This window comes from Podarcis melisellensis, assembly GCF_964234715.1.
Source record: "Podarcis melisellensis genome assembly, chromosome: 10".
Lineage (NCBI taxonomy): Eukaryota > Metazoa > Chordata > Lepidosauria > Squamata > Lacertidae > Podarcis > Podarcis melisellensis.
The window spans coordinates 24,124,120-24,147,646 of record NC_138542.1 but is presented as its reverse complement, the minus strand read 5'-3'; the positions used below and the strand labels follow the sequence as shown (position 1 = coordinate 24,147,646).

Sequence of the window (23,527 nt, the reverse complement as noted above, 5' to 3'; positions counted from 1 at the left end):
ACACACACACACCTATATATATCAGGGTGTTTTGTTACTTTTAAAAATTAAGGTGTGCGGTAAGGAAGAACTAATTGAATGGGGTTTTGTACCTGAACTCCTGGAATTATTCCATATGTCTTCATCAGCTGTTGGCAATATTTCTTCTTTACTGTTAAAAGAGAAAAGAAAGTCAGTGATGCTCCCCAGAATTTAAGTTCGAAATCTTTTTATCTGCAAAGCTAATGGCATCAAAGTTAGTGAGGCAGAATAAGCCATTAGCATTTCTCCATAAACATAACTTTAAATATCAGGGTTCCCATGTGGCTTGAAGTATCATTGTCTGAGGCCACCATAGTTGCCAGAGGTAGCCTAACATCTTTGTGTCCTTTCCAAATGAGTTGGGCTGAAAGCAGAGGGCCAAAACATTCCCCCCCCCCAAGACTGATTATCCCATTCCTTGTGTTGTTTCTTGGGCCATATCCACGAGGCAATTGTCCATTAATCACATTGTTTGCAATTCACTGGGGTCCATTCTGTGTATGCCATATAGATCAATGGCTGTACATGCAGAAGCTTCCAGGTTCAATCTCCAGACTGGGCTGGGATTGACTTCCTGCCTGAAACTGCACAGCTGCTGCCAGCCCATGTAGGCAATACTGAACAAGATGGACCATTGGTCTGACTCCATATAAGACGCAACAAATGATGTACTGACCTCCAAAGCTGAACTCAGAAGCTGTGATCGTTGAAGACAAAAAAATGATACTAAGTATTCCTAAATAGTATAGGGAGGGTATACAACTTTAATCCCACATATAATATTAAAATGTAATAAGGGTATAAAAATAACATTGCTAAAATGCAATAGTAAATGGACTCATCTATCCAGGTCAATGCCCGATCAACAAACTAATGTGACAAACGGGGCCGTCTTATCCATAGGCGCTATGGGTGTGGGGCACCTGGGTGCCAGGCTCTCAGGGTGCCAGGCCAAGAGTCCGGAGCCTGAGAGTTGAGTCCGGGGAAGAGCCCGCCCGTCGGTCGGAGTGCCGCGGCAGGCTCTTCTGCTGTGGGAGGCTCTGCACAGTGAGTTCGGGGGCAACTGAGCCAGCGAGACACTGAGGTGGCCAACTGGCTCCGCCCTCCTGAGTGCCTGGGACTGGGCAACCTGGAGGGGGGCACCGGGCAGATCTTTGCACCCTAGTGCCACATATGCTTAAGACAGCCCTGGTGACAAATAGTGGTGTCTTAATCCTGAAGAGAGTCATATGGGGTTGCTCATGCGATTCTGTGCCCCTAAAGAAGACCAAGGCCATTTAGGTCTTTAAAGGTCAGCACCAACACTTTGAATTGTGCTTGGAAACGTACTGGGAGCCAATGTAGGTCTTTCAGGACCAGTGTTATGTGGTCTCGGCGGCCGCTCCCAGTCACCAGTCTAGCTGCTGCATTCTGGATTAGTCGTAGTTTCTGGGTCACCTTCAAAGGTAGCCCCACGTAGAACGGATTGCAGTAGTCCAAACTATATCAAGAACCACTTGCTCAGCACTTTCTACAACAGGAGCATGATTCTGTTTGAATTCTGACTGATTAGAAGACAGCTTCCAACAACACACTATGTTCCTAATGCTGTCAATTATTGTGTTGTCTCATGCATTCTTCATTCTCAGATTAATTTGCACGTTCTGTGGCTGAGGACAAGGAAAGGTGGGCCATCTGTTTTGTTCTCTTTTATTGTTATTTATACCCAGGCTCTTCAATAGCTTGTGCCTTGGGAAAGACTGCTTTGGCGCAGCTTGAGGAGAATTCTGATTTGAAATGCCAGTGTCTTTCCCTACATGAATGAAAGCGTTTTTAGAAATTGATAATACAAAGAATGTTTGTTGTGATGGTCAGAGAAGGAAGGAAGGAAGGAAGGAAGGAAGGAAGGAAGGAAGGAAGGAAGGAAGGAAGGAAGGAAACCCAAGTAATTCCAGTGACACCTATCCTTACATCATTGCTGGTATACAAAAGCAAATGTTTTGTACAACTGGCTCACAAGCTAGCTGTGTAGCTCACTAACAAAGGCTTCAGTTCAAACAATCAAAGGTTTCATATTTTTTATCCTAGCCCTACTGATCTTCGCTTTTCCCCCTGATGTAGTATTATGTTGGCTGGAAAGGACAAAGACAGTTTTATTGTGGAGTAAGCCAATAAGTGGTGATGAATAGGTAGACACAGTGCCAGGGTGGGAAAATTCATGTTGGTGCTCTGACTACCTTTGCCTATGGCCCCATGTGCAAGTGACATGCAGCCCTCGGGCCAAAGAAGGTTACCCACCCCTGGCCAAATGTGTCCCTAAAATCACTTGTTTATTTATCGCATCACTGGGAATTTTGCACAAGTCAGCTGGCACACAACTGATCACAGTGCACCCCCCTTGCTAAAACTAAGCAGGTGTCAGTCTGGTCAGTGACTAAGTGGGAGACCTCCTGAGAACCCCAAGTCTGCTGCTTTGAATTCCAGGATGGCAAGGAGGTGGAGTATAGATGGAAGTTGGAAGAAATGAAGAATATATTTTATTTTACTTTGAGTGTATTTATAGGCTGCCTTTCTGGGTAGCAAGCTCTCAAGGCAGCTTTCATGATAAACATTCAAAAATATAAAATATAAGATGATTTGTACGAAACACCCCAGCACTAAATGCCATAGGAAAACACTGCTCAATCCCAAATAGGAAAACATTGTTTTCCCTTATTATTCCAGTTCAAAGAGCACTACAGCAATGAAAGATATAATTCATGTCTAGGTCACCTGAAACAAAGAGGTCCTCAGAATCTCTCTACAGGGCTAGAGTGTGGTGAGCTGACAATGAATTCTAGAGACATGGAGCTACAACGGAAAAGGTCCTCTCACTGTATCCTTTTAATAGCACTATAAGCAGTGATATTTTTTAGAAGAAGAGGTGCCAGAACTCACCATGAACACCTCCCTTGATATTGTATAATGGCAATGGCACCCACCTGAGAGGTGCCGGAACTGAATTCTGGTTGAAAAAAGCCCTGACTATAAGGACATACAGGTATCCACACACATACACATATTCTATGCATGCACGTGGCACCAGGAAATAATAAAATAATTTAATTCCTAACTGGAAATGGCAGGACAGAGCTGGAGAGTCCTTGTGCCTTGTGACAAGACCCTTCCTACAGCCTGAAGAGGACATCAGTGAGGGTGAAGGAAGCCCCAAAGAGACAGAGGCACAGCAGGGCTTTGCTTACGCTGCTCAGCCTCCCCGTCTAACAGCTGGTGTGTGGGATAGAGCAGCAGCAGTTTTCCTGGGCATCCTCCAGCCTCCTGCCAGCCCAAGAGCTTTAATTCTATTTGTGGATAATTTTTGATGCAGTATTTTTGGCATGGATTGAAGAGAGAGTGTCAGAGAGGGCGTTTAAAGGGTGTTTCCAGGGTGCTCCCCACTTTATGCGATTTCACTTATGTGTGTGGAGACCCAGAACATAACCCCTGCAAAAGTGATGGACAAAGGGTTTGTAATGATCCCTGTTAAAAATAAATTTGTCCAAGATCTATTCCTACACTCCATCAGGAGCAAATAAATAAGATCAAGTTCACTGCAATCACTTTGATCAGGGATTTGTCATTTTGGCTAACAATTTTGTTAATTTGCAAAAGCAGTGCATACAATTGTGTAACAACAACGGCAAAAGCAGCAGTTACAGCATCGGCCACAGTATTATAACAGAAATACCCTTTGGGACATTCGTTTTAGATCAAGTATAAGTAAGGGGGGCAGATATGTCAGCTCCTGGTCTCTCCGTTTCTCATTTTCTTCCTATCTTTCTGCAGAAATTTGCAATTAAAAACACACAAAAAACCCTCATGAAAATTCATGAGCATTTTGGTGCAAATTTACCATATTAAACACTTTTTTGTACAGAGTTGTGACTGAAATATACACTTTTGCATGTTATTTCCTTAACAGAATGCTATGTTCACTAGTATAATGTGTTTTTATGCATGACCCTCTGACATGTGCATTCTTAAAGAACTGCATCATGAAATTCAGAGAAGAGTGAGTTTCTTAGGATAGCTTTGTTTCAGTTCGTGCATTGGTTCAAAAACTGTGAACTAGGTAGATTCTCATTAAAATGTAAACAAAACCAAATTTCTCCTCCACCCTTTAGTATACCTTTGAGGAGTCTGCTACAAAGCTAAATCAGTAAACAGGTTGCAGGTTCCTCTGTAGCAAGTGCTTATTTCGCTTGGAATAGTTAGACGTACTTTATAACTAAATATGGAGGCCTCTTGTATTTTTTTCCTATTGCAACATTTACTTCTGATGCTGCCACATGGCAATGGAGAGAAACAAATGCATGACTGCTAGCATGGCCAAAGACAAGGGATGATGGGAACTGTAGTTCAGCAGCACCTGGAAGGCTACAGATTCTGCATCCTTGCTTTAGGGGTGTTTGCAACAACATCCTAACCTGGACTAGACGGACTTCAGCTCCATTTCCAGCCCTACAGTTTTCCAGTTTTATTCCCCTCCCTCCTCCCAACTTTAGGAACTTCTCCTGTAGGAGAGCTGTCTTGTAGATTCTGCCCTATATAATTCCATTTGGGTAGGGGAGGCATTTATGTGTTGCCGTTAGGGAAAATCCTGGAGTTATAATGAATTATACATTTTTTTCCATTCCATTTTATTCAAACATCTTGCAGGCAAGCTGAAATAATTCTCCAAAAATATTCAGCTGCAGGTTGCTAAATTTATACTTGGCTACAACAATCTACACATGACCTGTCACCACCTTTTTAAATTTATAATGTAGCCTTTACTTCTTTCCTTAGTTCACCAGTATCTTATTCGCAGTGGGAAAAGTTGTTTTGGACAAATAATGTTTTTATTTAAACAGTATCTCTATCGTCAAGCAACATCTCTGCCCTGGATAGGTGCCCTGCATATGTGAAAACCACAAAAGGAAATATATATTTCCAATTTCCTGGCACCATACGGTCGCTTCCCACAGAAAATCCACTGAGTTGTATCCAATGGTTCTGGGAGTGGAAGACAACTTGCAAAATCAATCTTACCTTTCCCCTCATCTGTCCTACCCTCCACCATCTGCAATTTTCAGAGGATCTGGGGGACATTGCGGGCTAAATCAGTAGCGTAGTGTGGGTTGCCAGTGCCCGGGGCTGCGTTGAGGGGGACAGGAAGGAAGGAGGGAAAAGGACAGAGTACACATGCACATTCAACTGCCTAATAGTGTCCATGTCACACAGGAGATTGCAGCCACTGAGATTAGAAAATAAAAGTCATACCATTGTCTGGAGAGATCACTTCCTGGTTTGCATAGAGAAGCCGTTTTCAACGGACCCCATCAATTAAAGTGCAGTACGGAGAGTGAAATGATACAAAATTGGACTAAGGGACCTTTCCCCAATAGAGCTCTGCTTGTGTAAGTTTCCTTTGTCTGGTTTAGGTGATTCCCACATCCTCATTTCCCCATTTTACATTGTGGCACAACCCACAATGATCAGTAGGTCCCCTTGAATAAGCTTTTTGGGGTTATTGGGGGCTGCAAGAAAGAGATGGGGAAGGTGAAGATTGGTTGGGCAAGCTGCCTTCGATTGACACAGCCACTGGGCAAAAACCATTGCCTTGTGGACATTTGTAGATGCTTCCAGTTACGGTACATTTTCATTCTATCGGTATTGTATCAATCCTTCACTTTGATTCTACCTTCTAGTTTCATGTGCATTCATTTCTGTTCATGAGCCAATGTATTATAGAGGGACTCTGCCTTTTACACATGGTATCTTGCTCTACAACACATCTCATCATGGGCTTTGCATAAGCTGTCCATTCTGAAACTATAGATGCTTCTAGATCTCAGTGATTCAGGTGAAAGGGAAGCCACTTTTAGGGAAGGTCAGCAGCCTCTGGTGATGGGGATTTAGACTGCTAAACCAAGGCACCAGAATTCACCGTTCCCTCGTATCTCCAGCTGCCCAGGACCCCTCTTTCCCTGGGGTGCTATGAGAGGCATTCCAGCTTTGGAGCACCACAGGCCACAGCACTGCCCTCTTTGAATTCTTGCTACCCTTATGCTTTTAAGGGGTAAGCAGGGTTCTGTGTCAATATTTAGGTGCCCAGGTGAGCTCAGTCCTCTGCTAAGCATCTTACATTGCTTCTGGGTTTAGTCCCAGGTTCCTTTCTCAAGTCTAGCCTTCTCAGAGTCACCTTTACCTAGTCTGACTTACCTGGATCCTGGCTACCCACTGTTTTCTGCTCATCTCCAACTGCCATCTCCAACTGGCCTTGTTTTGCGCTATGCAGGATTATGGCATCTTTTTTGGAGCAAGGCAAGACATCAAGCAGCTGCAGCTTTCACATTTTCAGTAGGTCTCATGTAAATATTATGGGACTGATAAAGCAGAGATGGCTCACCACAAATGGAGCTTAAAAGCTAACAAGGCTACATATATTGTGAGAAATTGAAGGAATGACTAATGGTGGTAGCTAAGAATGGCACAACAAGAAAAAAATGCCAGTTCAGAGCTAAACATGTGAAAGGGATTTTGGTATAATCAACATCCACAACCACAGGAACCTTAATATTTAATCCAAATTCTGTGTTTTATGAATTTCAGTGAAGTTTTGAATTTCATAAAAGGTGTAGCTGATAAGAAGGTAAAGAACTTATTGGCTCATGTGCAGGTTCTTACAGAGGCGATGGAATGACTTTTAAAATATCTGTCATATTTAATTACAAGGTATTATTCTAGTGCTGTGCTGAATATGTCTCCCACATTTTTCTGTTAAGGGGTGGAGGGAGGTGTTGAAAAATATTTCAAGGGAAGAAAATATTTCTGTGAAATACTCGTGGGCGAGGTGCAGGGTTTGGGTTTTGCTTCCCTTACATTTGAGGAGGGCATGGGTTGCTAGTGATGAATGTCCTTTCATTCTATGAATATTCTCTTTGGTGGTTTTTACTCTGCAGCATTCCCAGATGTCTGCTGCTTCAGTGAAAGCCCAGGGAAAGACAAAATGAGGTTTTTCCACACATGGACTTGTTTAAAAGATCAGGAAGCACAGACAACTGATGTGGGGCCTGCAGAGTGCTGGATTTAGGACAAGAGAAGTATAGCTTTGGACAGACCCCACAGAAAAAGAAGAAGCAGTCAAAATTTTGTAATCGCATCTGTTCTGCTAATGACCCCGTAAACATACATAGCAGTAAACACAGCAGCTCTGAGTGCTGAGCGATGCCTCATATCTGTAGTGCAGGATGCAAGTATCATGTCACCAGTTCCCTGTTCCATTAAAAGCCAAGGATCCTGTTTCCAGTTTTCACGAGCAAATGCTATATTTCTTCCTCACACCATGTATGTCAGACTTGTCTCACTTCCTCCATACTAAGTAGGTGCAAACCCAAACCTATACTATTTGCCACAGATGCAAAAGGTGGCTTAAATCCTGTTCCTGTGAAATTAGATGTTATATTAGTTATGTAGCTGTACCCTTATGTGTAGTGTTTGTTTGTTTGTTTGTTTGTTTGTTTGTTTGTTTACACAGATTGGCCAGTGTAGGGGTTCCATTCTAGATCAAAACCTTAGTGCCACTCTCTGGCACACTAGGTTTGGCTTTTCTTGAGAAATGTCAGTTTTCCACTGGACCACATTAAGTTTGGACAAGGGATTAGGTGTGGTTACAGTAGCAACTGGAGGCAAATTAAATCCTATGCTTGTCAGATAATTGCACAGATTGTTTTGCTGTTTTCAAGCTTCAGTCGGTATTCAGAGTTGACTGACTCATGCAATGAGGTGTAGAAACACTTCTCTTCTTGTTCGCCAAAGAACAGAGCCACTAGTGCTTGTAGGAATCATGGATTCATGTAAGTTAGCAAAGGTCAACATCTTCTCAGAGGAGGACGTACAAGTGGTAAGGCATTTTTGCTGCGTTTCTCCTGGTTATTCCTAAAGTATCCCCAAGAGCAATATTTCTAAAGTATCACCAAGAGTGTTGCCTTCTAAAAAGGGGCAATCCTGCATTATTTGGCACTGATCCTCCCATTGTAAGAAACAGGCCCTCCACTTTCAGACTCTTCAACACTTCTTGAGATGCTTTTATGCTGACCGCTCTTTTAACTTCTTAGAATAAAGTGGATCTTAAGCCCTGCTCTTGTGAGCCACTAAACCACTCAATAACTATTAAGATGCAGCAAAATAACCATTGGGCCTCAGCATGCTCTCTCAGCAAGGTGAGCGACTGCTACATTAGGGAAGAGCAACCACCCCCAAACGGGCAGAGATGGAAGCATATTAGCAATGTACTATTCCAGAACCAGACATGGTGGCAGGAGAGTTCTGACCTCACATCGCATAGGATACCACTGGGGTAGCGCTCCAGTCTGTGCCTTATCTTTTCTATGCGTATACCCAGGGTCAGAGTGCCAGAGGCATAAGATAGGAATTGGAGGCTTCTTCATGCTGAGGAACATGACCTCATTCCTGGGTAGTCATTACGTTGTATCAAGTGACGGCCAGTTCTCATAACCTTTTTGGCATGTAGGTGCAGATGTCTTAGCCATGATTTTCCTGTTCATGACAAGGTCATCTAAAAGTTGCATCACAATCTCCGATCACCAGTGAGCTTGCGTTCACCTTCGTTACTCAGCTCAACACCTGTTTGCCTGAGTTCACAGGAGGAATGGTTTTTTTAAGGTGACTGTGCAAGATGTGTTTCTTTCCCTGACAATATAGCCAGCATCGCATGGCCAAGAACCTGGCCTTATTCCATCTGGTAAGCAGGATTTGGCAACAGCCCGGCTGTGCAGCCAGCACTGATCCTCTTAATCGGCTCGGACTAGCAGGGATTGGCACAATTCCAGTGTGGCTTATCAGAAACTGGGCAAGAGATGGTTTCAGTTCACCCGACACTTGCAAATACTTCTGCCTGCGACAGCCCTGAGACTAAGCTGCCAGTTTGCAAATATTAAAACTTATCTCTGACAAAGAGAGGGCTCAACCATTCCACTTTTCCTCCTGATAACAGGACAAAAAGCACTGAGTTTAAACTGCAGGAGGATTGTCAATAAGGGTTAACAACAAGGGGGAAATATTCTAATTGTTGAGATACTAACATGTTAAGCTCTTGGGGCCAAGTGGACCAAGGACCTTCTCCTGCATGAGCCCAATGAAATGAATGGAGCCTTGCCCTTGCAAGAACTCTTGCAAAGCTCCCATTCATTTCAACAGTTTGGTTCTCAGTGGATTGTGCCCTCAGGCTGTACACTGGAGTTTCTTGATGTTCTCTACAGTCCCATCAGATTGTCCCCATGGTAGGAGGTACCAGAGTTCTTTGGAGCATTATTTCAGATGAGTCCATAATTGGTCACCCTGGGAATGCTTCAGTAGAGCAATGGTAATGCAGACAGGGTGTTCTTGTTCAAAGCCACCCAGAAGGTCCATACCCTGAGCTTAAAAGACAAGCATTGGACCTGGGAGACAAGGTACCCCAAGTCCAACTCCAAGACCCATTTGGCTGAAATAAAGGGGGCATTACACTCATTAATCCACATTGTTCACTATGATTCTTGCTTTGTAAATCCTTAGCTTCAGGCTGCTGCATGAATGGCAGCAAACATGAAGACAAATGCTTTCACAAGGTTCTGCCACTGATTATCTCATTTTCAACTCATATGAGCAGCTGGCTCATGTGATCAGCACCCTGTGTGAAAAAGAGCAGGCAGCACAGAATGTAGCACCTTCTTCTATGATGCAGAGAGCTCCAAAACATTCCTAATAGACCACACATTACACACTCTTCGCATCTATAAAGTACATGCCTGAAAGAGACAGGAAGTGTAGGACAGGGCGTCTAAACCAGTAGTGTATTACATGGAAACCAGCTCTTGAGTGTCTCCAGAGATAAGTATGGGTCAGAATATTGGTCTATCTAGTCATATATTAGACTAACATTAAAGGCTTACATGCCTAAGGTCACTGCAGATTACCACCTTGGGAGATGATTAGCAGATGAGCATATTTGAGCATGATATTTGAGCTGTTTAGCATGCTGATCATATTCAATATTTAGAGGGTAAGTGACCAATGGGGAGGGGATTTAAAACGTGAGTCTGGAAAGTTTTAGAAATTAATGAGAAAACTCTTCATGGTGCTGTGACAATTGGCCTGTCTTGTTTCATGGGCTTCTTTATGGTGACCAGATTGGTACACCACCAGATTGGTCTATTTTTCATCTGTGTCACTTTGCATGCATTCACTCATAAACATGTTCTATTTCTGCACTAATCTAGGGGTTTGCATTTAAGTGTGTATTTAAATCTAATTGGCTGCAAAAGGGCGTTTGTAGGTATATATTCTCTCATGGTGTACATTTTTTTTTTTAGTGCATTTATCTCAAAATGCAGCTCTTTAAATGCATTCTGATCTGAGAACTGCATCGCTGTAATTGGAGAAGTGTGAAATCTAATGAATTGCCACATTGTGGTCTGCACATTACTCTGGAAAGGGCAGTTCAGATCTGAATTCACAAATACTGAATTTTCCAAGGATCTATAGTGTCAGGATGTAGCATAGAATATGGAAATATCAATGAGAATTAAGGTTTTTATTAAAAGTGTTGATTTGGTGATCTAATTCAGGGTTTGCTCTTTAGCAACCCAGTGGGTATGGGAGTAAAGCATATCCAGGGATAAACAACAGATACAGTACCAAAGGCAAATTATTTGGTTTATTGGTACACCATACTTCAGTCACCTACACAAATATAAGGCGGCAGACAACTGGCTTACCAGTAGCATATGTGAAAAGGATCTTGAGGTCTTAATAGACCACAAGCTTAACATGAGTCAACAATGATGCAGCAGCAACAACGAAAAATAATGCTATTCTATGGTGCATCAACAGAACTATAGTGTCCAGATCAAGGCAAGTAATAGTACCACTCTATTCTGCCTTGATCAGACCACACCTGGAATACTGTGTCCAGTTCTGGGCATCACAATTTAAGAAGGATATTGACAAGCTGGAAAGTATTAAGAGGAGGGCAGTGCAGATAATCAAGAGTCTAGAAACCGAACCTTATGAGGAACAGTTGAGGGAGCTGGGTATGTTTAGGCTGGAAAAGAGGAGAGATGATAGCCACCTTCAGATATCTAAAGGGCTGTCACATGGAAGATGGAGCGAGCTTGTTTTCTCCTGCTGTGGAGGATAGAACTTGAACCAATGGCTTCAAGTCACAAGCAAGGAGATTCTGACTAAGCATCAGGTAGAACTTTAGGACAATAAAAGCTTTTCAATAGTGGAACGGTCTCCCTCAGGAGGCTGTGGACTCTACTTTCTTGGAGGTTTTTAAGCAGAGGTTTGTTGGCCATCTGTCATGGGTGCTGTAGTTGAGATTCTTGCATTGCGGGGGGGTCAGACTAGATGACCCTAGGGGTCACTTCCAGCTCTTCAGTTCTATGATACACGTTGATCAAAATGCAGAGTCCCCTGAATTTCTGGCTCTTTTAACATATCTGTGTCTGAGACCTGCTGCTTACATCCATTAGTTACAGGCAGTTACAGACACCAATTTGATGTCCAGCAAGGATTCATTGCCTGCAAAAAAAAAAAGGTATGCACTGCTAAAACTCCATTATGCAGTGCAAACTTTGCTCTTGCTTCCTAGCCTGGGAATAGAATGGAGAAACAGTGTGTTGGACTGGCCAATCCAGTCTGCTCACCATGGAGATGTGTATGATCAAACCAGATTCATTCTACTCCAATTCCTACTCTGCTTGTTCCCCACCCTTCAGTCTGACAAATAATTTCTCCAGATCTATTTATCCTATTGAATGTTTCCAGAGATAAGGAACATTTACTTAACGCTCTAATGCAGGGGTCAGCAAACTTTTTCAGCAGGGGGCTGGTCCACTGTCCCTCAGACCTTGAGGGGGGCCGGACTATATTTTGAAGGGGGAGAATGAACGAATTCCTATGCCCCACAAATAACCCAGAGATGCATTTTAAATAAAAGCACACATTCTACTCATGTAAAAACATGCCAGATTTAGAAGGTGATTGGGCCGGCTCCAGCCCCTAGGCCTTAGTTTGCCTACCCATGCTCTAATGGCTTCTAAACTGAGTTTCAGCACTACCTGCAGTGCACAAGAAGTGTGTATCTTCTCACAACACCTTTCAAATTGCAGCTTCTTTCCCATACCCATTACAAAGCAATAGAGCGCATTTGCTCCAATGGCATATGCTGAAAAAGATAAGGAATTACACACACACACACACACACACTAGTGACATTAGTCAACATTTTGCTTTGCACCATGAGTACTAGAAATTTACTTTTGGCGGGGAGGCCAATTTTCTAAGCATGCTCACTAAGAAATCATATCATTGACGGCTTTGGGGAGCATGGGTTTTCATGGCAGAAAGACATAAAATGGCCCACTGCAATACTGGCAGCTTGGTAAACGAAAAGCTGAGCACATCACTGTTTATTGTGTGCTGTGGTTCTTGTCTGACAAAGGCGCCAGGGCTCTCCCTCCCAGCTGTAGCCAATTACACACCGTTGGACGGCCAACAGAGCCGGCCTCTCTGATGGCTGCAACACGCCCACTCTTGAGCATTTGCCCTCCACACACATTTAAATTTGCTTTTGTGCTTCTCTCTTGCTGTTTATTTCAGTGCCTGATCATTGTTCTCATGTGCAAGAGAAAGTGGAGGAGAGGCTCTTTGTAATGGAAATGAGCATCCCGGCCAAAGGCACATTTTACATTCACATTAGGAAGCTGATTGAAGCTGGGAGCCTGATGTTGGGGTGGGGGATACTGTGTGGTCCACAGTTCCTGTCACTATTCTCTATTAACTATGGTCAAGATCGGATGAGCAAAAGAGAAACACTTCCCTTTTGGGGGGCTGATGGTATATGAGTCAGCATTTTTAAAGACATGGTAGGGTTTTTTGCAACTGCTAAATAAATATGATATTTTTTTAATGCCAACAGATCTACGTAATTTAACCATTTTCCTGAGTAGCCATTCGTTTTAATAATTGCTTTTAAAAATTTTTGCATTGCTGTATAAATATTTTAATAAGTTAATAAGTAACTGCATTTACCAAAAATCTTACCCTTTTACATCACAGTGACTGCATAAATACCATACCTGTACCTTCATTCATAGATATAGATGATATAGATATAGATATAGATTCTGTATGTCTGGATTTATTTGGTATTGGGTTTATGTCCTTTTTTTCCTTATAGTTGCTTCATTTACTGACACTCTTTAGATTTAGGATTGTAGCCAAGTAAATTCTACTCAGAGTAGACCTGCTGAAGTTAATGGGCTCCTTTGGGAGAAGGGGTGGGATATAAATTAAAATGAACCTAGGTTAGCCATCTCCATTAATTTCAATGGGTCTACTCTGAGTACGGCCAACACTTAATACAACCCACAGTACTGTAAATAAGAGGAACTGCTTATTGATGGTCAGTTAACCTCTCCATCCTTTCCCACACTCCAATGGTTGGCTGAGATGATGAGAAAATGTTTATGAACCTCTGAACAGCACATAAGGAATCTGATGGCAATTGAAAAAACATGATTAACTTACACACATGCACAGACAGACAAATGGATGCAAATAAACAGGTAAGAGGCTTTTTGTGATAGGCTAGGTGTGAGCTAGGAAGTCAAGGGTGAAGGGGCTCTCTTGATACTTAGCTCAGTCTTTGTTTCAACACACAAACCAACCTGGACACCACATTAAACCCCTCTGTCCTTTCTCCATTTACATTTTCAGTGGTAGCTTCCTATTTGTGGAATACTCTTCTGAGGGAAGCACAGCAGGTGCCTTTGTTGTCTGTTTCTAGGCACCAGGCAAAGGCATTTTTATTTACAGCCAGGCATTTGGTCCTTAATTTGAAGGGTAACTAGCTATATCTGTGGCCTCATCTTATGTGCATCATTTTAAGTGGGGTGAGTAGGATTTGTACCATATATATTTCTATTTTGATTGTGCATGCAGCTTTGATGCACTTCAGTGTAAAAGGCAAATAACAACAACAACAACAATAATAATAATAATGTCAATTGGATATTATTTATGTGTTGGGCCCAAAGAAGTTGCAAAAATCAATCTACCGTATTTCTTTTTACAATTTCGCTGCCAGAAGTGCCCAAACATTCGAGACTTCCTTAGCTGCCCAAAAATTACCGTGAATTTCTTAGCAGTAGCTGCTGGTCTAGTGTAAAGAATATTAAAGAGGATCTGAGAACAGCGAGAGTGTTGTTTTCTCAGTTGTCACCCTGTAAATGCAAAGCCCACCCTCACAGTAGCAGGGAACAGCTGCTCTGCTGGAAAAGACCATGTACTGGAAAAGACCGTGTACATCATCACTTCCTAATAATAGCAAAGGGCTTTAGCCAAAGCCACAGGCTGATTGCAGGCTGCTCTTTCAATTTTGGGCTTGGAGCAAAAATCCCGAGCTATGCAAAGACGTATACTCTTTTTAACACACGTCTTTCTTTGGTCGAGAAAAAGGTTATTAATTGCTGGAGAGCAATCATTTAAAGGAAAACACAAGGCAAACAAGTTTTCTTAAACAGAGAGAAGATCAGCAGCTGTCGGCATTATCAAGTGAAGGCTTTGACAAGACGTACCCAAAGGTCTGTTAAAAATAAAAACAAAAACCCAGCCTGCTTCTGCAAGATGAGCACCCCACGTTTCTGACTTATCCTAGCAAGGAAATTATATGCATTCGCCTGTTTTCCAGCATCTTAACATGCATCATTTGTTTAAGAGATTTTGTTTGATTCTTTGAGATTTTGTAGTTAACTGTTTTTTGAGGAGCAGACTGATGGCAGGAGAAAAGTCAAAAGTCAAAAGTGAATTAATAGCAACAGGGGTGCATTCACATGATAACATGACTGGGTGCTCTGTGCATGCATGACCCGACACTCAAAGGAACAGAGAGCCGATTCAAAAAGTTAACTGAAATTCATGGTACAGCCCTTACAGGATTTTGCCACCTCTGAACACATGCAATCCTAGACACACTTACTTGGGAGCCATCAACATTTGACTCAATGGGTCTTACTCTTAGTAGATATGTATAGGTTGACTCGGTTGTTAACTTCCTGCATGTGAAACAAGTTATTTCACAGGAAAAAGTCTAGCTAACATTGTTTGTTCTTTCATTCATTTATTTATACATTGGTATCCTGCCCTCCTGGTGCAAAAGCAGCACTCTGGGCACCTTGCGACATTTAAAATTACAATTTCATGAAAGCAACAATATAAAACAAGCAAGCAAGGAGAATATCAGCTGCCAATTAAACAAAAAAGCCTATTGTAATAAAACAGTCTTTAATAGCTAAACAACAAAAAATAACCCCCCCACACACCAAACATTTCAGGGCAAGGTATTCTGTGACAGGGTTCAACCACTGAGAAGTCCCTCTCTTGCCATCCTAGGTGGAACAAAGAGAGAGGAGCCTCAACTTCTGATGTTAGGGAACAGGCAGGTTGATAGGGAAGCAGAAGAATATGGAATATTGTAAGCCTTAGACCTATACTTTAGGTCCAAAGGTATCCTGGATCTAAGCCACTTAAAGGCTTTAATCACAAATACTTTGAATTACAACCAGAAACATATTTGCAACCAGTTCTTCTCCCTAAGTTGGCAGGAGTGCCAACTTGAACAAAACATTGGAGGGCAGGTAAGCCCCATCCCACATAATCAATCACATGACACGGCACATGCACACCATTTGAATGACAACGCCCATCAACTTGGGGGGCAGTCCCCTAAAATATTTTATGGGGGAGGCTGAAGGGACCTTGGCCCCTAGGAGTTGGCTCCTAGGAATGACAGGTTTGCACATGCAAGCAGAATTCAATATGAGGTTTTATAGGTGTAAGCTATTGGCAAGGTTGTATTATTTCCCTTTATTGTACGATTCCCAGTATTAGGTATCATCATCATCATCATCATCAGGTGATACACTCAGATTTGTGATCTCTCTCACACACATATATAGTCATGCTGTAATCTTGGGATAATCTGTACCCCATACTTTTGCTAAATGTATGAATTAGTACTAAGGCTTTTACAGACACTGGGTTGTATCCGTTGTTACAGTATATACTCAGAATACACACATTGAAATGAATGAGCATGGCTAAGAGGGCCAGTAATTTCAATGGGTCTACTCCGAGTAGAACTTAGTTGGGTTAGAACCCATCACTTTAATATTTCTAAACATTTCCACAGCTGCTTGCAGCTGAGTTAGTTTTTTTTCTTAAAAGAAAGCAGACAGTTTCAGCAAATCAAAATCCTGCATAATTGTCCAGATTTATATAATAAATTCTACCTACATTGGCAGCAACCACTGTTACATGCGTATTTTAGTTGTGGTTCCTTGTGATAGAACACTTCAATATTAAAATATTTGGTCTCTCGTTTATCTTAGACCTATGACAGAATAGATCTAGTACTCCATCACATATTACCTCTTTTTTTAAAAAAATCCTTCACTAACATTTCAGATGCATCAACTTGGGCTCTAAAGAATTATATAACTAATATCTGACTATCTTAACACAGTGATGACAAAAATTATTGACTGTGCCTTTCTTTGAAAAAGAACAGATCACAAAATCAGATCATATGGCAAACTGAAAATGTGTGACTGTGATCCAGGAATGCGCCCTGCTTCCCTGGAGCGCTGAATGATGCAACAAGCTCAGGAAAGATACTACTATGCATTTTCATTATGTACACAGTAGAAGTGACTAGTTCAGGTAAGTAAAATAGGTAAGTACCCCCATCCTAAAGCAGTTAGAAGCAGCACCCCATAGTGATATGTTTTGTGCTAGCAGTTGATCCCTCTAGTCTGCTTCAGATATTACTGCCATCCCCTTCACTCCTTCATGAGAGGGAATTCTGGCCTCTGCCTCAACCTCTCTGAACCATCCCACGGGCCTCAGTACCCCTGATAAGATTTCTCATGACTTCTGGCCATTTCTGCCCACTCCTAACATGGCCATGTCTCAGCCATTCTTGAAGGCAATGTAGAGCGACAGCCCTGTCAACCAATTCCTAGCCCCATACCAAAGCCAACCTCCTCACTTCCCATTTTCTATCTCAGTCTGCCAACATCCATGGCTGATAACATTTCTGAGTATCACCAGACATGACTGAGACAAACTGATGATTCAATTGTGTGGGGCCAAGGTATAGAAAGGGGGCACTCCAAGCTCCCAGGCACAGTGAGCTGCTTTATTATATATTTATATTATTAATATTTTCTAATCATATAGTTAAAGCTATGGTTTTCCCAGTAGTGATGTATGGAAGTGAGAGCTGGACCATAAAGAAGGCTGATCGCCAAAAAATTGATGCTTTTGAATTATGGTGCTGGAGGAGACTCTTGAGAGTCCCATGGACTGCAAGAAGGTCAAACCTATCCATTCTGAAGGAAATCAGCCCTGAGTGCTCACTGGAAGGACAGATCCTGAAGCTGAGGCTCCAATACTTTGGCCACCTCATGAGAAGAGAAGACTCCCTGGAAAAGACCCTGATGTTGGGAAAGATTGAGGGCACAAGGAGAAGGGGACGACAGAGGACGAGATGGCTGGACAGTGTTCTCGAAGCTACCAACATGAGTTTGACCAAACTGCGGGAGGCAGTGGAAGACAGAAGTGCCTGGCATGCTCTGGTCCATGGGGTCACAAAGAGTCGGACACGACTAAACAACAACAATCATATTACTGGGGAGTGGCAGCAGCCTCAGGAAAACAATGTGTACAGAACACATTGCCATATTGTCTCATTTATGTTCACTACTATGGAGTGAGAGACATTAGTCTGAGAGAGACAGAATGACTTTCACAGCACCATCTAGATCAGGGGTAGGCAACCTAAGGCCCATGGGCCACAAGCAGCCCATGGGGGTTATTTAACTGGCCCATGAGCCACCCCCGAACCGAGCCGCCCATTCGGCGAGTCTCCACGCACTGCGCTAAATCAGATTACCAGAATGTTCATGCTCCACAAGCAGGAAGTTTGGGAGGGGGATACCTGGGTGCCATTGGCTTAATTGCTGTGACATCGCCAATGGATAAAACAAATTGGAGTCCAGGAGGTGACTTGTAAGTGTAATTGGGGAGATTTCAAAATTCTAATGTCAAGGTCTATTAATTACTTTTGTTACAGCAGGTATTTCTGTTCACTGCATATTTTTGAATGATACCTCATTGTTACAAGTGAAGCATTTTATTAAAAACAAAGAGACACATGATGGCTAGTCTATAAAAATATGAAGATTCATCTTGCCCAAAATGTTGGGCCCTAATCTCTGTCTGGGGAAAAATGGTAACAATTGTAAATTATTCCAGGTAACGTTAGCAAACAATTTAAACTACATGGGGCAGGGAAGGAGAAAGAAAGGTAGTTTGAAGATACAGCCCAATAAACACTCTGTATTTTCTCTAAATGTATGAGTACATGTGAATATATATAAAAATCTGCAACAGATTACATTTTACAATTACAGTGGTACCTCGGGTTAAGTATTTAATTCGTCCCGGAGGTCCGTTCTTAACCTGAAACTGTTCTTAACCTGAAGCACCACTTTAGCTAATGGGGCCTCCTGCTGCTGTCGCGCCGCCAGAGCATGGTTTCTGTTCTCATCCTGAAGCAAAGTTCTTAACCAGAGGTACTATTTCTGGGTTAGCGGAGTCTGTAACCTGAAGCGTATGTAACCTGAAGCGTATGTAACCCGAGGTACCACTGTAATACATAAAAGAGGTTAACAGGTTATCTGAAACTACAAATCATCATCATCATCATCATCCACCCATCTGACTGGGCTGCCCCAGCCACTCTGGGTGGCTTCCAGCAAAATATAAAAAACACAAAAAATAATAATAAAAAACATGGTGATGGTGTCAGCCACACATCTCCCTTATTCCCATACAACCTGTGAGACGGGGCATTATTTTACGAGTAAAACCTTTGGATCGTGGACACCACACACACCCTGCAACAAAGCACACACCACAAACTATCCTATTGGCTCTTCTTTCAAGGTTAATTTCTGCAGGTGGTGAAGCCAAAGAAAGAAACCCTGTGGGTACCAAGGAAGGTCTCTACAGATGCAGGTATGCCTATCCATGCCACATAGGCAACCTTTGAAAGGAATATATGAGAGCACAAAGGGGCATCTGGTGAGTTGGAGAGGTACTGAGTGGTCGCCCTCCCCAAAAGCAGCATTTTTGCCACTTAACAGGATGGGCCACCAGGTGATTGAGAGGTCAGGGCAAGATGAGCACACCAATGGGAACATTGCATGGATTCTGAGGTGTGGCTGGGCACCCCCAATCTCAGCACCACCGTGCGCCTCTATTGCATCAGTAAGCACACCACCTGTTCCTGGGAGAGGGGCACTGCATCCCCCTGACACATACACCACCTGATCTCCCCTCACGCAGTTGCTCCAAGTACTTTTCTCCCACCTTAGCTTTGATACTAGAAGTGAGCAAGGAATAGAGAAAAGTGTCTAAGCCACAGACTGAGGGGAAAGGAGGCAGGAAAGAGGATTTAGCACATCTTTCCTATGCGCTTCTTTTAGTGCTCAGTCAGATCCTACCACTTCCAATTGTTAGATAGAGAGATAGAGAGATTATAGTCTTTCGCCATAAATTTGTGACATGTCCTCCCTAGTGAGGTGTGCTTTTTTCTTTGTTATTAACTTTTAGGAAAAATTTGAAAATGCTCCTTCATGGCTGTTCCTGGCTACCTCAAGATCATTGGATAGAAAGAGGTTTTTCATTGCAGTCCCTTTTAGAAGTTTCTAACTGTAATTGTTTTTGGAATGTTTTAATCCATTTTAGAATATTTTTCTTTTGGGTTTTCGAATTATGTATTTGTTGAATTGTATATCCTTGGGGAGGGTGTGGAAGATATTATTATTATTATTAATAATAATAATAATAATAATATCACAGATTAACCATGGCGACAACATACATGTTATATCAGGCCCACAGAAGAAGCCATCCTAATTCAGCAAAATCAGATTAAGATGAATACATTTGCCCCCCATCTGTGAACAAGGCAGGCAGGCAGGCATGTGGGGGAGAAAACCCTGCCACTGTCCTGCATAGTTCAACCCTTAAGACTAATTCAGTTGCGTCACAAATTGTCAGCCTTATATCTGAGTCCTTAGAATCATGACCAACTATATACAAATAGGTCATTGTTATCAAAATATCCCCTTAGGGTCCAAACTATTAAGGGAGCAGGTGCCTGAGCTTAGTTTAGAGCTTACAGAAAACTCGTGATCAAATGCAGGTCTAACATATGATGAAAGGCAGCATAGGTGTTATGCTTTTGGAGGTCAGGGCCAGGATCCAACAGAACTGCACAACTAGTTCCCCACACCCTAAAGGGCTTTGGACTCATGTTTCATGCACATCCTCCTCACACCATACAAGTTGTGAGTCTAAGGGGATGTCCGAAAGCACTGCTTTGCAGCAGGACTCTCAGCAGCACCTCTCTGTTGATATCCCGTTCGTGTGCTTCCTGTAGGCATGTGGCTGGTGGTTGTGAGAATGGGATGCTAGAAAAGATAGGTCAGGTCTGATCCAGCAAGGCTCTTCTTAATTGGATCTAATCTTATAAATCCAATCTGCAGAATCCCACCACCAGCCCTTGGCACCTCAGGTAATTGCTGAGCATCTCCACTTGTGGATGCCTTCTGTCAACTGGGCCTGCCTACCCACCTGTGCTCCCTTGGGCCCATCTTACTTCGTGAAACGGAACAGCAGCCAAAATTATCACAAGGCACGGAACGACTTTTGAAATGGTAGTTCCTTGTTACAGATCATGGCACAACTGCTGCCCACTGCCACTAATATGCCCAAAGAGGAGCCACCAATATTGTGGCAGCCCGCCAATGTTAGGAGTCCATTAGGCAAATGTTTTGCGGCTCAGATATAGAGCCAGCTCTGATTGTGACCACAACAGGGCTAATGGATCATTGTGCAAAAGAAAGCATCTCCGTGCATTATTTTATGCCATGGCAACGAAGCAAATCATCTATATAACCAGAGCAGGCGCCATTACAGGCTGCTTGTTTTAAACCTGCAAAAAGATAGCTAAGATCTCTGAGATAACAGAGAGATTGTTAGGGACCCAACATTTCATCTGCAATATACACTTGTAGACTTCCGGTCAAAACATATACCGGTAACAGATAGGAAACAGCAGAATCTAGATCAGGGGTACAGAACCTGTGGCCTTCCAGATGCTGTTGGACTACAACTCCCAGCATGCTTAGCTATTGAGCCTACTTGTTGGGGCTGATAGGAGTCGGAGTCCAACAACTTCCAGAGGGCCACAGGTTTCCCATCCCTGGCCTAGATGATGGTTAATAACAAAACAAAACAAAATTGATTATTGCTTTTCTCAGAGCAACCAAAACATAGATCTTTACATTGTGTGTTTTCTTTATGACTGAAATATAACAAAATCCTAAATACATTCCGCTATATTCCTCTCATGCATGAGTCAACAGCTGCAGACCTCTCAAGCAAGGATGCTGCTACCTGCCCCTTCACAAGTTACCAATCTAAAGGTGAAAGATAAGCTGGTCTCTGTGGCGACAGAACTTGGTGGCATAACATATACTAGGTGGTCTTCCCACCTCTTCTCCCATCTCAAAGTGTCCCCTGGTCAGACTAATTCTTTATCAGAGCTCTGTTATGACCAATATAATTGTTTTTAAAGGATTACGGGCCTTTAAAAACACTTCAAACATTTCCCAACTATCGTCAAAACCCATTTAAATTCTCAGGAGTATACAACAACTATGCAGGTTTATTGCTAAATTTCTACAGTGAAATTAAATAGGAAGTGATCAAAGTCTAACTATGCTCGACATTTTAGGCATCAGGAATGAGCTGTTTCACCTGTAATGAACTGCTTCACCTTTACTTAGTAGTTATGACTTTCATACTATTTTGGTAATACACTTAGGATGTAAGACTACGGTAATTACATTTCCCTCAAGTTAACCTCTCTGGATATATATATATATATATATATATATATATATATATATATATATATATATACATTTTATTTAGAGTAGTATCAAAGCATAAAACTAACCACAGGGACAGATTTTGAAAAAGTTATTAACAGCATCTCCTTCTTTGAAGAGATAGGGACATCTTTTGGGGAAACTATCATTGAAAGTTTTACAATACTTTTTTAAAAGGAAGGAAGTGTAAGATTCAACCTCACCTGCTTGGTATTGTCTTTAAGCAGCCTTTGATATATTTGTCTGTAACACCTTCCTGGACTTTATCTGTAACTTCTCCCTGGGCTTTATTCTCTTCCACTGGTGGCGCAGTTTCCTTTTTGTGGCAGATCAAAATATAATTACGGTTGTCATTGTTTGCCCAAAATATTCCCACCGATGTCTCATAACGGATGCAAAATTCAACCTTAGCGTCCTCTCTCTGATAAGGAGGAACCAATGAAATCTTGAACAAGAACTGGTCAGTCTCGCCATCACAAGAATTAGGCACATAATCTCCTAAGATGTCATAATAAGTCTGCCAGTTGTCCAAAGACATTCGGACATAGACCAGCTTTTCGAAGGATACATTCAGAACACGGATGATGCCCTTCATACATGTTATCCCTGGCAGGAACTCGACAGACTCTAGCCATACTTTCTGTGCACGCACTTTTTGCAAAAGCTCTTCTTGTGTGGCAGGCAGTATAAACAGTGGAGATAAATAGAATTCCTCCACAGGCACAACTTCATCTTCTAAGTCGTCATTTGGTAATGTAATTGGAACATCCCAGGTATCAAACTCCTTAACGGATACAAGGTCAAAACCAAATGCATCAGCAAATGAAACTTTTCTTGCAATGCTGGATGGGGCTTCTGCTTCCATTTCTTCAGAAGAATCTGAATTCCGCCTCCGGGGGCTGGGGGAGAAGCGGTGCTGCAGTGTAGCTTTAACATCTTCATCTTCTGAGAGAGAATCGCTTAAAGTGGGAACTTCTAATAAGTTCTCCCTACTAACCTGACCAGGTTCTTCAAAAGACTCCATTGGGTTCTCTGATATAAACCGAAAGAGACCCGTCTGAGTAGTGGCAGCTGATATTTGAGACCTGTGATTTGAAACAAGGATTAATATTACAGTTGACATTGCAGAAGGGACTCTGCTCTATTAATAGAAGCAATGGCTTTTTAACTATGCTCGCCTGTTCTCCAAAGGCCTTCAGTCTGATAGCATTACTGTGAAAACATCCATTTTGAAACAGATGTCAACCAGCCAACAACTTAAAACCTGAAACCACTTTCATCATGAAAGCAAACATAAAAGCATACGTATCCATAATATACTAAGTTGACATTCCAAGTGATAGAAAGCAACCATAGATTCCTGATCTGGGATGTTTATTTTGTCATCTTGAAGATTCCTATATTGTATGAGA

At 42.3% G+C, this 23,527-nt stretch overlaps 1 protein-coding gene across 1 annotated transcript in view; it reads right to left on the bottom strand.

Moving 5' to 3' along the window:
* Positions 1–23,184, bottom strand: part of PPP1R3A (protein phosphatase 1 regulatory subunit 3A) — a 30,174-nt gene extending 6,990 nt beyond the window's left edge. Inside the window, exons 1-2 of the mRNA XM_081928941.1 lie at positions 22,319–23,184; positions 93–151 (exon numbers count right to left, since the gene is read on the bottom strand). Coding sequence (XP_081785067.1) covers positions 93–151; positions 22,319–23,139 — 880 coding nt within the window. The 5' untranslated portion in view covers positions 23,140–23,184. The remainder of the gene's footprint in view (positions 1–92; positions 152–22,318) is intronic.
* Positions 23,185–23,527: the final 343 nt, after the last annotated feature.